Genomic DNA, 12,754 nt, shown 5'->3' on the forward strand with positions numbered 1-12,754 from the left:
TGTGTGTGTGTGTGTGTGTGTGTGGTCTCTCTCACAGACTCACATACACAAATACATCTCTGGAAGTACTGGTGATAAGCAAACAAACTGGCTTTTGCATATTCCTTGTAGGAATGCAAAAACAGTAGAGTCACTCTGTACACCAGACAGGTTCTTGATAAAACCTCACTCCTGGGCTCTCACCCAAGAGAGATGAAAGCGATATTCACACAGAACCTGCACCTGAAGGTTTATAGCAACTCCCCCCCCCCCCGTTTCTTTCAAAGCCTGAACTATATCAAATGTTCTCCAACATGAATGGTAAACCAGGAGGAGGATCTGACACACAGTATGCTAAGGGCAGGAGACAGAGTCAGGAACACAGCACTTCACTAAAGTTCACAGGGCACTCTGCAAAGGGCAGATTACTTAAGAAAGACAGGGAAGGCCAGCAGTTGACAGTGGGGCGGGGGACGGAAGGCTGCAGCAGGCTGGGGTTGTTTCGTAATGCCAGAATTGTTCTGTATTTTGACTGTAGTCATAGTAACAGAGGTGGACACATGCCTTAAAACTTAAAGTTCAGATGAGTATGATGCTAATAAAACAGACATAAATCAACACTGTCACAGGAACCCATCGTGCGCTTCTCAGCGTGTCGGCGGGGTTGCCTCCGCTCCCAGACCCACTGGACACAAAACTGCTCATCTCTCTGGTATCGTCTGGCCTTGTCTACTGCTCCCAGACTACAGTATGAAATAACACCAGCAAGAGTTTCTTAGGTAGTAGCGCTCTGGATAAAATGACCACAGTTCTGGTTCCCATTATTCTTGGACATTTATCATTAGTGCTTAAAATCCACTAGCGGCCGGGCATGGTGGCGCACGTCTTTAATCCCAGCACTCTAGAGGCGGAGGCAGGTGGATCTCTGTGAGTTTGAGGCCAGCCTAGTCTACATAGTAAGTTCCAGAACAGCTAGGGTAGTTACAGAGAGAATCTGTTTTCAAAAACAAAAAAACAAATGCATCAGCTAAAATATCTATAAACAATCACAGCAATAGCTAATAAATGAATGAGAGAAAAACAGAGAATGGAATAATGATACAGTTCAAATATGTTTTAAATTTTATTACATTTTTTTAAAGATTTATTTTTACTTTAGCTGTGTGGGTGTTCTGTTTGTATGCATGACTGCACACACGAGCATGCCTGAGGCCTGGGGAAGCCAGAAGGCATCAGATCCTCTGGAAACGGAGATAAAGATGGTTGTGAGCTCCCATGCTGGTGCTGGGAATCAAAACCAGGTCCTTCGGAGGAGTAGCCATTGTTCTTAACCACAGAGCCATCTCCTGCCCCATCCTGACATTTTTGATTCGTTTTGTGCAGCTACGGTAGCTGTGTGGAGGTCAGTGGGAATACGGCCTCGTCTCCTACCATGTGGGGCCCAGGGATCAAACAGCCACGGGCTTGGCAGCAAGTGCCTTCACCCCTGTGTGAAAATCCAGAACTGAATTCCACTCACACATCCTAAAGTGCGGTTTACATACCCATTTCTCAATGTTCTTATTGAAGAAACTTGAGGAAATGAAGGTATTTCGCAATCCCATCATGTGTCAAATAATTTGCATGTCATTTTCATAACTCTTCCCTTTGGCGTGCACGCTGAGGCAATGGAAATGCAGATATGGGGAGGTCTGGGAGTGGCTCCTTTCCTTAAGAAGAGAAGGGAAAACACCGGGTGGTGGGCTCAAATAGAGCTCCTAAGGACCACACACTGCCTTTTAAGGCTCAGAGCGCAACCCCACAAGCAGCAGCAGACTTATTCCAGAGGCACTATTAACTAGATAATTCTTCTGGGGAAGAGAATTAATTCTGTGAGTGATGGGATGTTGAATGGCATCTCTGTCTTTAGCCATTACATCCTGGAGTAATTACCCTCCCTATCACCACCTGCAGGGATACACAGCAAGGTCCTCTGGGCGAAGCTGATCTAAAGAAGTCAGTGGAAGGCGTTACAGTGAGTGACCAAGTACACTGCTTGGCAACATGAACTGCTTCTAGACTCTTCAGGAACTGTCAGCCCAAAGGCTGCACCTTGCTCAGGGCTGTCTCTTTGAGGCTAACAGTGAGAAATACCTAGTAAGTAGGAGGACGCACAGAAGCCCATCCCCCTGCTCTCCTAAGGGAAAGTTATTTCTAGCTCTTAACTTCCTCATAGAAAAGGTAGCAGTCTCTCTAAATGTACCACAGTTCAACGTTACCCCCTACTCAAAGCTTTTCCAACCCTTTCCTCACAGACATGGTTCTCATGGCTGGGGCAGACTGCAGGGCCACCGGCAGTGAGACCAGGATTTATTACTGCTTGTATTGGCTTCCTAGAGCCCACTGGCTTTGCAGGGATACCTTGCGCTGTGGGATAACGCTCTTGATCCCTGTAAAGATTTGTCACTCGTATTGGTTTAATAAAACGCTGATTGGACAGAAGCCAGGCAGAAACTATAGGTGGGGTGACCAGACTAGAAGAATTCTGGGAAGAGGAAAGGCTCAGTTTGCAGTGGATCCCCTGACACAGAGGAAGAAAGATGAGAATGCCTCACTGAGTAAGGTACCAAGCCATGTGGCTAAGCATAGATAAAAAGTATGGGTTAATTTAAGTTGTAAGAGTTAGTTAATAAGCCTGAGCTAATAGGTCAAACAGTTTATAATTAATAAAATCCCGTGTGTGTCTTTGGGACTGAACGGCTGCAGGACTGGGCAGGACAGAAACTCTGTCTACAATCTTGCTCAACCTAGATATAATGAGCAGGGCCTTGGTCCTGCCACAAAGCAATGTGCTAGACTTTGGTGATTTCCCATGGGAAGGCTTACCCTCCTCCATGAGGAGTGGATGGGGGGGAAGGGAGAGGGAGAGGGAAGAGAGGAGGCAGTGGGAACTGATTTTGGTATATTATATGAGAAAAGAGTTTTTTTTTTTTTAATAAATAAATAAATTTAAAAACATTAAAAAAACAGAAAAAAGAAAAAAGAAACAAAACAAAACAAAAACCCTCTAACTGCGGTTGCTGGAGAGATGGCTCAGCAGTTGAGAGCACTTGCCATTCTTGCTTGGGTTTGACCCTTGGTATCCACACGGTAGCTCACGACTGTTTACAACCTTAGGTTCAGGAGCTCTGACACCTATTCTGGCTTCTGCAGGACCAGGCACACTTCTTTGTGTGGTGCATATACATACGTACAGGTAAAACATTCATACATACAAAATTAATAAATCTTCAAAACCAAACCCTGGGTTAGAGAGATGGCTCAGCTGTTATTACTGAGAACCCAGGTTCGGTTCTTAGCGCCATGATGGGTTGGCTTACAACTGCCTGTGACTTGAGATCCAGGGGACCCACGGCACTGTCCTGTCTGAATAGTCACCCTCATGTTCTCCTCTCCTCTCCTCCCCTTCCCCTCCCCCCCCATGCAGATGATTAAAAAAGAAAAGAACTGCTAGTTCGTGGTGGCGCACACCTTTAATCCCAGTACTCAGGAGGCAGAGGCAGACAGATCTCTGTGAGTTCGAGGCCAGCCTGGGCTATAGAGTGAGTTCCAGGACAGGCTCCAAAGCTACAGAGAAACCTTGTCTCGAAAAACCAAAAAGAAAGGTAAAAAGAAAAGAAAAAGAACTCCGCTGGCAATAAATCTGTTAAAGAGTTGACTAGAAAAAGAAGGGGTCATATAAGGTCATGACCCCGCCCTATCTGTACTGCTTATGCTTTAGGAGTATATACACTGAATAGAAAGTAAAGCTAATAGGAATCACTAAATTAAACATTATAAACTATGAGTAACCAAATATCATTGATAGAGAATTTTAAATAGTAAGTTAATTATTTATGCTAAGTATCACTCAGACACACCCAGACACACCCAGACTCTCTCTCTCTCACACACACACACACACACACACACACACACACACACACACACACCACTTGCCCAATTCTCAACTGCTCTGTGATGTAAGAATTAAGGTATATTAAATAGATCACTATTTTCTCCACCCAATAAATCTCTATAACGCAGAAGCACTGTGATGTCAGAGATTTCTGAAAACGACAAACTGTATACTTACCTGTATGAGATCCTGAAGGCTGTCAATAAAAGCAATCTCTGCTTCAACCATATAAAATTCAGCCAGGTGTCTCCGGCTCTGAGAATTTTCGGCTCGGAATGTTGGGCCAAAGGTAAATACTTGGGCAAAAGCTCTGCAATTCAAGATTAAGAACATAAAAATAGAGCACACATGATTAATTGTAAGTATTTAAAATACCCTTAGTGCTTAAGAAAACATGTTTTGCATCTATGCTGTGCCCACAAACCCACATACATTATCTGCTCCATTTCTCTAATGGGGGATAATAATAGTTTCATTAAAAATGTTACATTTATAGAAACCATTTTATCCCAGAGGAAATCTGCAACTGCTTTAGAAACTCTATGGTTTTCTAAATATAGAAATGTAACCACTTCTGGGTGCACTCTACTGCGGCTGCCTTAAAATCAGCAACTCCGTGTGATGGCCGTCAAGAACAAGGTGACAAAAACGCAGCAATCAGAGACGCAGCTCAAGGAACAGAACTGAGTCGGTAACAATGAAAAGCAGAATCTCATGCGGATGTGGTGCGCTCAACTTGGTTTTTAAATACACAAAGAAGGATGTCATGAAAATGCAACACCCCCTGGTAGACATAGGTTTTTAAATGAAAATTTCAGTAGCAGGCATGGAAGCCTCCCTTTGAGCTGGTGATCTAGGCAGCCCCAGAGCCCCAGACAACACAGGTTATTGCCACTGCTCTTGGCTGCCATCAAATCAGTCTGTGAGACCTCACTGTCAAAGGCACAGCACACCTTAGCTGAAGGACACAGCAAAGCCAAGCCATGGGGGTGGGGGGAGGAGACATCAGTGGACCCTGAACTTTACAATACTGATCTGCGGGGCAAGACGCGACTGACCACTGGTTCAGTAGCGGTGTGGGGGTCATGGGGGTAACCAACTGCTTTCTGACTGACTTCAGGCCTGCTCCACAGAGTGAATTTATGCTTGATACTGTAAACCTGGCCAAAAGCCCATGGTTTGGAAGGGCATAGGCCCTAAGGAGGAATCTACTATTGTTTTGTTAAAGGGATGTGTTTTTAAATTATCTCATAAATATTTATGTTTATACCCATTGATTAGTATGCTATTTTCAACCTCTGTCTCCCTCCCTCGGGACTGTTGGGATTAAAGGCATGTGCCACCCCGTCAGCACAAATATGTTTTTTGACTGGTGTTTGCTTCCCGCCATCCTGTGATTCCAAACTACTCTGAGTTCTCAAAGTCGAATCTGATTATGTCAGTCAAATTTAAAAACCTTCAATGACTATCGCCAAACGGATAAAATTCAAACTCCTATTCTCTCCTCATGAAGCTTTTTCAGCAGCTCTCTGAAGACATTCTCCTTACCTAGCATGTTCGGAGCCCATGTCTCTGCACAGAATATCCTCCTTCTTCTCTGGACACAAACTCTCACCCAACCTTCAAAATCTGCCCTAAATATCATTTCATTCTTGAAATTTTATCACCCCGCTCCCAACTCATTATCCCTCCTGTATGTTACTGTAACACTTTATCCATATATTATTATATAAAATGCTTCACTTTGATATGCAATTAGGTTTTTAAATATTCCCCCCCCCGCAGAAAATTATAAATTTTTCCAGAACAGGAGTCATGTTTTATTCATGTCTGTGTCTGCAGTGCCTGGTTAACACAGGTGTTCACATGAATGAGCACTAATGATGATGACAGGCTCCCTCGGCATCAACCAGGGAGGCAAAGAGAAGACACTCAGATACTTTCTCAGGCTGCGTCTTAGCATCTACAGTGGATGCTGAGATAGTATTCAAATGGGTCAAATGATTCTGATCTGTTCTGAGCATAAATCTGAATAGTACAGGCTGAGTTTCCAGTTGAGAGCTATGCTCTCCCAGAAGGGCTGCCAAAAGTATCTACTTTTTAAAAATGGTAATTTTGTATGCTTCACAAGGATATACTGTATAAACATAAACGTTAGCATTCAAGTGTATCTTATTGAAATTTTTCAATAAATACACAGCACAGCTAAAATTTACTTTGGAAGTTCTGAAATATAAGGGAAGATTTGTTACTTAAAAGTGTATGTTATTGCCGGGCGGTGGTGGCGCACGCCTTTAATCCCAGCACTCGGGAGGCAGAGGCAGGCGAATCTCTGTGAGTTCGAGGCCAGCCTGGTCTACAAAGGGAGTTCCAGGACAGGTTCCAAAGCTACAGAGAAACCCTGTCTCGAAAAACCAAAAAAAAAAAAAAAAAAAAAGTATATGTTATTTCTATTAAAGAATTAGGTACAAACAAAACTGGTTTTTAATCAGAACTCCAAATTCACGTTATAAGACCAACTGCCTCTCCTGTGGCAATTCTATAAAGGATGCTATGGGATACGCAGCAATAGTTGTTTAGTTATTAATGTATAAGGGCTTATATATCCTAGGTTGGTCTCAAACTCCTTACATAGCTGAGGATAACTTTTAACTTCTGATTGTCCAGCCTCTACCACCCCAGTGCTGGAATAATAATAACGGCATGCACCACCAGGTCCAGTTAATGCAGTGCTCAGAGTTCTGTGCTTGATGGACACAGATTCTACAAACTGAACTGTATGCCGGCCTTAGAATTTTTTTTTTTTTTTTTTTTTTTGGGTTTTTCGAGACAAGGTTTCTCTGTGGTTTTGGAGCCTGTCCTGGAACTAGCTCTTGTAGACCAGGCTGGTCTCGAACTCACAGAGATCCGCCTGCCTCTGCCTCCCGAGTGCTGGGATTAAAGGCGTGCGCCACCACCGCCCGGCTCGGCCTTAGAATTTTTAATTGGAATAAAAATCAGGTTCTGACGAAGATGGTCAAGATTTAAGTTAATACCCTAAGCCAGAAACGTGACAATAACACTCTGAATTAACAGAAAGATAAAATATGTTAGAAGGTATATGGGGGGGGGACCCTAATTCAGCATCCAACTTTTAGGTAGTTTAAGCCATAAAATAATGGCCACCCTACATGGGCACCCAATGTTCTATAAAATAGTGACATTAACTAGTAATGGTAGAGGCCACCATTAGAGAGTGATCTTCATGGGTTAGGAATTAAAAGTAAAGAAACTTATAGTTAACTCTTTGGAGTTGGCTCATTTGTATATACATATGTACATGTATATATTATTGCTTGTTTATACATATATAGATATATCACTGCTTGTTTATCTATATGTACATGTTTATGTATTATTATTTATATATATGCACATGTATTACTGCTTGTTTATATATATACACATGCATTATTGCTTGTTTATATGTATATATACATGTATATATTATTGCTTGTTTATATATGTACATGTATATATATTAATGCTTGTTTACATGCACATATACATGTATTATTGCTTGTTTATATGCATGTATATGTACATGTATTACTGCTTGTTTATATTTATATATACATGTATTATTGCTTGTTTATATGCATGTATATGTACATGTATTACTGCTTGTTTATATTTATATATACATGTATTATTGCTTGTTTATATATGTATTATTGCTTGTTCATACATATGCATATGTATATGTACATATATTACTGCTTGTTTATATGCATATATACATGTATTATTGCTTGTTTATATATGTATTATTGCTTGTTCATACATATGCATATGTATATACATTACTGCTTGCTTATACGTATATATTATTGCTTATTTATATACGTATTATTGCTTGTTCATACATATATATATATACATGTATTATTGCTTGTTTATACATATGTATATGTACATGTATATGTATTACTGCTTGTCTTCCAGAACAAGAAACTGAAGTTCACAGAGTTTAAGAAGCTTTCTCCTAAGTCTCAGAGTCACAGTCTGATGGGTGGTGGGGCTGCACTCAGGTCCAGATATACAGTTACACGACAGGTCCAGATACACAGTTACACTACAGGTCCAGATATACATTTACACTACAGGTCCAGATATACAGTTCACTACAGGTCCAGATACACAGTTATACTACAGGTCCAGATACACAGTTCACTACAGGTCCAGATACACAGTTACACTACAGGTCCAGATATACAGTTAGAGTTACACTACAGGTCCAGATATACATTTACACTACAGGTCCAGATATATAGTTACACTACAGGTCCAGATAGACAGTTACACTACAGGTCCAGATATACAGTTACACTACAGGTCCAGATATACAGTTAGAGTTACACTACAGGTCCAGATACACAGTTACACTACAGGTCCAGATATACAGTTACACTACAGGTCCAGATATTCAGTTAGTTACACTACAGGTCCAGATAGACAGTTACACTACAGGTCCAGATATTCTGTTCCACTACAGTCTGACAATGATAATCAAAACTCTGCTACTCAATAAACATTTATCAGCTCAGAAAATTAGACAAGAAAAACGTATAGTACGTTCTCCCCTGTCAAAGACAGCTCAGTTAAGTAGCAGCTGTACCGCCTCTATGAGCAGCTTGTGTGTCAGGAGCAGAGCTGATGTTGTCATTCATGAGCAAGAATAACACATTCTCATTACCAGTTAAAACTGTAGTAAGTGAGTCAGCCGTGGCCTTCAGACTCTCACAGGAGGGGAGGCTTGGTATGGATCTGTAGTGTGTTTTGCAATAACTTTGTTTCTGGATCTACATGAAAGCATTCATTTTAATTTATTCCATTTTCCCCCTTTTATCTTAAGCCTTCCATAGTCATGAAGCCTTTTGGTGAGAACAAGTGTAGCAAAGCTTAGACCAACCAACATTTAAAATAAAAGCAGAGAACAAGGCCGTTCCTAAAATAAGCCACGGAATCAGGTGAAAGGTCGGCCCTGCTGCAAGAGGACCAGCAGAAAACATCCAGCACTCAAACCATTTCTGTGCCAAATTATGGAGAGATGAGAGCTATATAAGGAAAGTCATGAGTAGATCTTAAGATAACAAAAGTACATTCAATACACATCAATCAAGATAGCTACAAAAATGGCTTTTTGGGGAAAAAGTGCAATTACAGAGAAGGCTCTACAGAGGCACCCCCCCCCAGCTTTCTGAAGCTCCGAGCTGCTAAGCAGATTAACAATAAAACGGTCACTGAATGTGTGACCATTTATTCTTTTTGAAGAACGAAGCTCCACAGCTAGAGAAAATACAGGACTTTCTGTTCTTTAGCCTGAGACTTAATCAGCGTGACAGGGCAACGGTCGGTCGGCACCCAGGTACTCCCCCAGCCTCCACGTCACCCTGCACTCACTGTACAGGCGAAGTCTTTCCTCCATCACTCAGGAAGGGCCTGATCTCACCCGTCTGGTTGTATTTGGTGGACAAAGTGACCGTCAGCTCCCTAATGCCTGCCTGTCAACCCAGCAACTGTGGAAGTCAAGGCAAGAAAGTACAAAATCAAGGTCTGCCTGAGCGACAGAGCAAGTGTAAGGGCAGCCAGGACCACTTACTGACCTAATGTAAAAAGTTAAAAACATGCACGAGGACCGAAGTTAACTTTCAGCAATGCAAAAACATAGTCTATGTTACTATCTTGTGTCCAATGCATTATTAATACTGTAATGCATCTGCCACTCATTACTGACACGTGCCCAAAGGTGACGCCAAATTCTTTTTCAGTTTTTTCCCATTATTCTATCTTGCACTTGTAGGAGGTATAAAATGTGACCTCATCATTTCGATATACCACAGGCTTTCTGGAATTCAAGTCCTTCTGTGGCATCACTGCCAAAGCTTTACAGGCAAGTGAGATGGCAAGCCTGAATTTAACCCCCAGGACCCACACGGCAGAAGAGAGCCAACCCCGTAACCTGTCCTCTGAACTACACATGTGTGCACATGTACGTGTGTGTACGCGTACGTGCATGTATGTGCCTGCATGTGCATAGAAACAGACACAAACACAATAAACAAATGTCATAAAAAGATTCATTTTAACTCGTCTTTAATATTTGGAATTGAATTTGAGGCCCAAGCAAAATTTAATTTTATACAAGAAACTGCTGGCCACAACAGTAGAGGGGCTCCAGTGCTCGCTACTCCTCCCTGACTCGGGTTGAAAAGGACGTCCTGGCAACGGGTACACGAGGCACTTAGGCTGTGTGAGAGCGAAGAGCCTGACGCACACTACGAGCAAGAGCAGGCCGGTGCAGGGTGACTGGCAGGGGTGAGGTGGGAGGCGGCAGCAGCCAGGACATTAAGAGCCTTCCCTGCACGCCATGATAAAGGATAATGGCCTCCATTTCCTGAAATACCTCACTGTGCTCTGTTCGGCTTTTCTCCTACTTACTTGGTCTCTGTCTCTTCTTTCCACAGGCCACTTATTCTGCCTGTTTATTAGATACTAACATTCATGGTGTGCACTCACTCATAAGTGGATATTAGCTGTAAGATAAAGGACAATCATGCTCCAGCCCATAGGTCCAAAGAGACTAGGTAACAAGGTGGGTTCATAGGCAGATGGGTCTCCCTGGGAAGGGGCAATAGGAGAGACTTCATACACACATACATTGTCCCTGTGCATTTATTTTAAAAGTTTAAATTTGTGACTACACAATATTTAGATACCAAAAGGAGTCAGAATGAACAAGCTAATGCAGAAAATAAAAGTGATAAAATTATAATAAAAGTACCAGCATCAGAGCCCAAAGGACCCACCAGGCCACCACTGAGTCCATGAGCTTCCTACTCTCCCTTCTCCCTACTGCCCATTAAATCCAACAAATCAGGTACTGATATCTACACAGTCACCCGAGGCTAGAGAAAGCTCCAAAGAGTGAATGACTTCAGGCACACAGGTGTCAAACAGATCTTCCTTGTTCCACATACAGCTACCAACCACATATGGTTACTTACATTTAGTGACAATTAAATAAAATTAACAGAAATTTAGTTCTTTGAAATACGGCAATCTCACCAGTCAAGCTTAAAGCGCAAACCACACATGGCTAGTGGTGTCCACACTGGACGACACAGCACAGAACAGTTTATCACCACAGTAAGTCTGTCTAGCATTGGAACGGACTGTTGAAACCTCAGCACAGCCAGAAGACGACCAACTATTGAGGAAAAACGCACATTCCGGCATTTCTGAACTTGCTCCAGGGTCTAGCCAGAGCTGGTTATTGTGTCCTGCAGCCCTGGTCTTCCATGTCGACCTTTGGCTCTTCCCCTCTCTCACAGTGACTGCTTTACAGAGCATAGACTCATCGCCGTGCCTGTAAGCCCAGCGTCCCTGACAGGGCGGCTTTCCCTCAGAAAGGTACTGGTGGAACCCAAGGATTATTTAGTAAAGCATGCTTGCAGCTTTTGTTAATTTTCAAATACAAGTGTTTTTTAAAACTGTACAAACCATGAGCCACCTTGTCCATATCGCTGAAGATGACAGAGGACCTCCAGGACTCTCCAAAGAGCCTGGCTGTCCGATTGGAAACACGCAAAACACACACAGATAAAAATGACTAACCCAGAGTTCAGTTTTTTTTCCACTGAACTTTCCTAGAGTCCTGAAGTACAAGGAGCAATGCCCAGAATAATTATACCGCTGACAAAGCTAAGGAAAATTAATAAATAGATGTCCCAGAAATGGGGCGGCGGTGGCGCACACCTTTAACCCCAGGACTCAGGAATCAAGGCAGGCAGACTTCTGTGAGTTTGAGGCCAGCCTGGTCTACAGAGCTAGTTCTAGGATAGCCAAGGCTATACCCTGCTTCAAAAAACAAGCAGGCAAATAAAATGTTCCATAAAAAAAAATTTAGTCTCAACAAAGGAATTTTCAAGAACATCAACAACATTTCTATCATAATTCTAATCATAATTAGCAGGTGCTAACCCTGCCTTTTAAACGTGAAATACGACTCACTAGGGGTCTGCATACGCTCCAAACTGTAGAGGTTAACTCCACATCTGCTTCTCTATTCTAGTCACCTGTCTCATGGTAAAACGTTGTGTTTTCTTCCTTCGTTTTTTTTTTTTTTTTTCCAGGACACAATATATCACGGGAGATAGAGCAAGCAGGTGTTGATGTCAAGAGAAACGCAAACAAAATTAACCAATATCTGTGCAAAGTTGTTATTAGGTTTCGTTCATGAGATAGAAGAAAAGAACAAGTTTCTTCATTAGCGTCTTTAAAGGAGTAAAGATGAAGTCCTCACTGCCCTGGTCTTAAAGACTCTTTTTATCTGCACGTATGTGCACCACACTGGACCTGGTGCCCAGAGCTCAGAGGGCACTGGGATCCTCAGGAGCTGGAATTACAGAGCCACCATGCGGGTGCTGGGAACTGCCTGGGGTCCTCTATGGGACAGCAGATGCTCTCAGCCTCCGAACCATTTCTCTAGCTCCAGTTTCTTGCATTTCTACTAGGGCCCACCACGCCTTCTGAAATAATTCCCTTAAAAGAGATATAATACTAGTGAAGACAGATGTTTAATGTATTCATAGTCATCTGCTTTAGGATGACCGTAAATCCTGGTTTGGACAGAACCTGCTTTGCAACAACTGACCTGGAATGAACCGTGGCTGGCCGCGCGAAAGAGACCAGCTACGTCAGACAGCTGGTTGGCGGGTTTCTAAGCTGTTTAGACACTCGGCCTGCCCCACCCTCCTTCGGTCTGTCAGTGTAGGTTTCAGTTAAATGACATACACA

At 42.5% G+C, this 12,754-nt stretch overlaps 1 protein-coding gene across 1 annotated transcript in view; it reads right to left on the reverse strand.

Annotated features, from left to right (window-relative positions):
* Nars2 (asparaginyl-tRNA synthetase 2, mitochondrial) overlaps positions 1 to 12,754 on the reverse strand; it is a 75,669-nt gene that overhangs the window by 20,636 nt on the left and 42,279 nt on the right. Inside the window, exon 7 of the mRNA XM_057756611.1 lies at positions 4,094 to 4,226. Within this exon, the coding sequence (XP_057612594.1) occupies positions 4,094 to 4,226 (133 nt within the window). The remainder of the gene's footprint in view (positions 1 to 4,093; positions 4,227 to 12,754) is intronic.

The sequence above is a fragment of the Chionomys nivalis genome, chromosome 23, assembly GCF_950005125.1.
Source record: "Chionomys nivalis chromosome 23, mChiNiv1.1, whole genome shotgun sequence".
Classification (NCBI taxonomy): Eukaryota; Metazoa; Chordata; class Mammalia; order Rodentia; family Cricetidae; genus Chionomys; species Chionomys nivalis.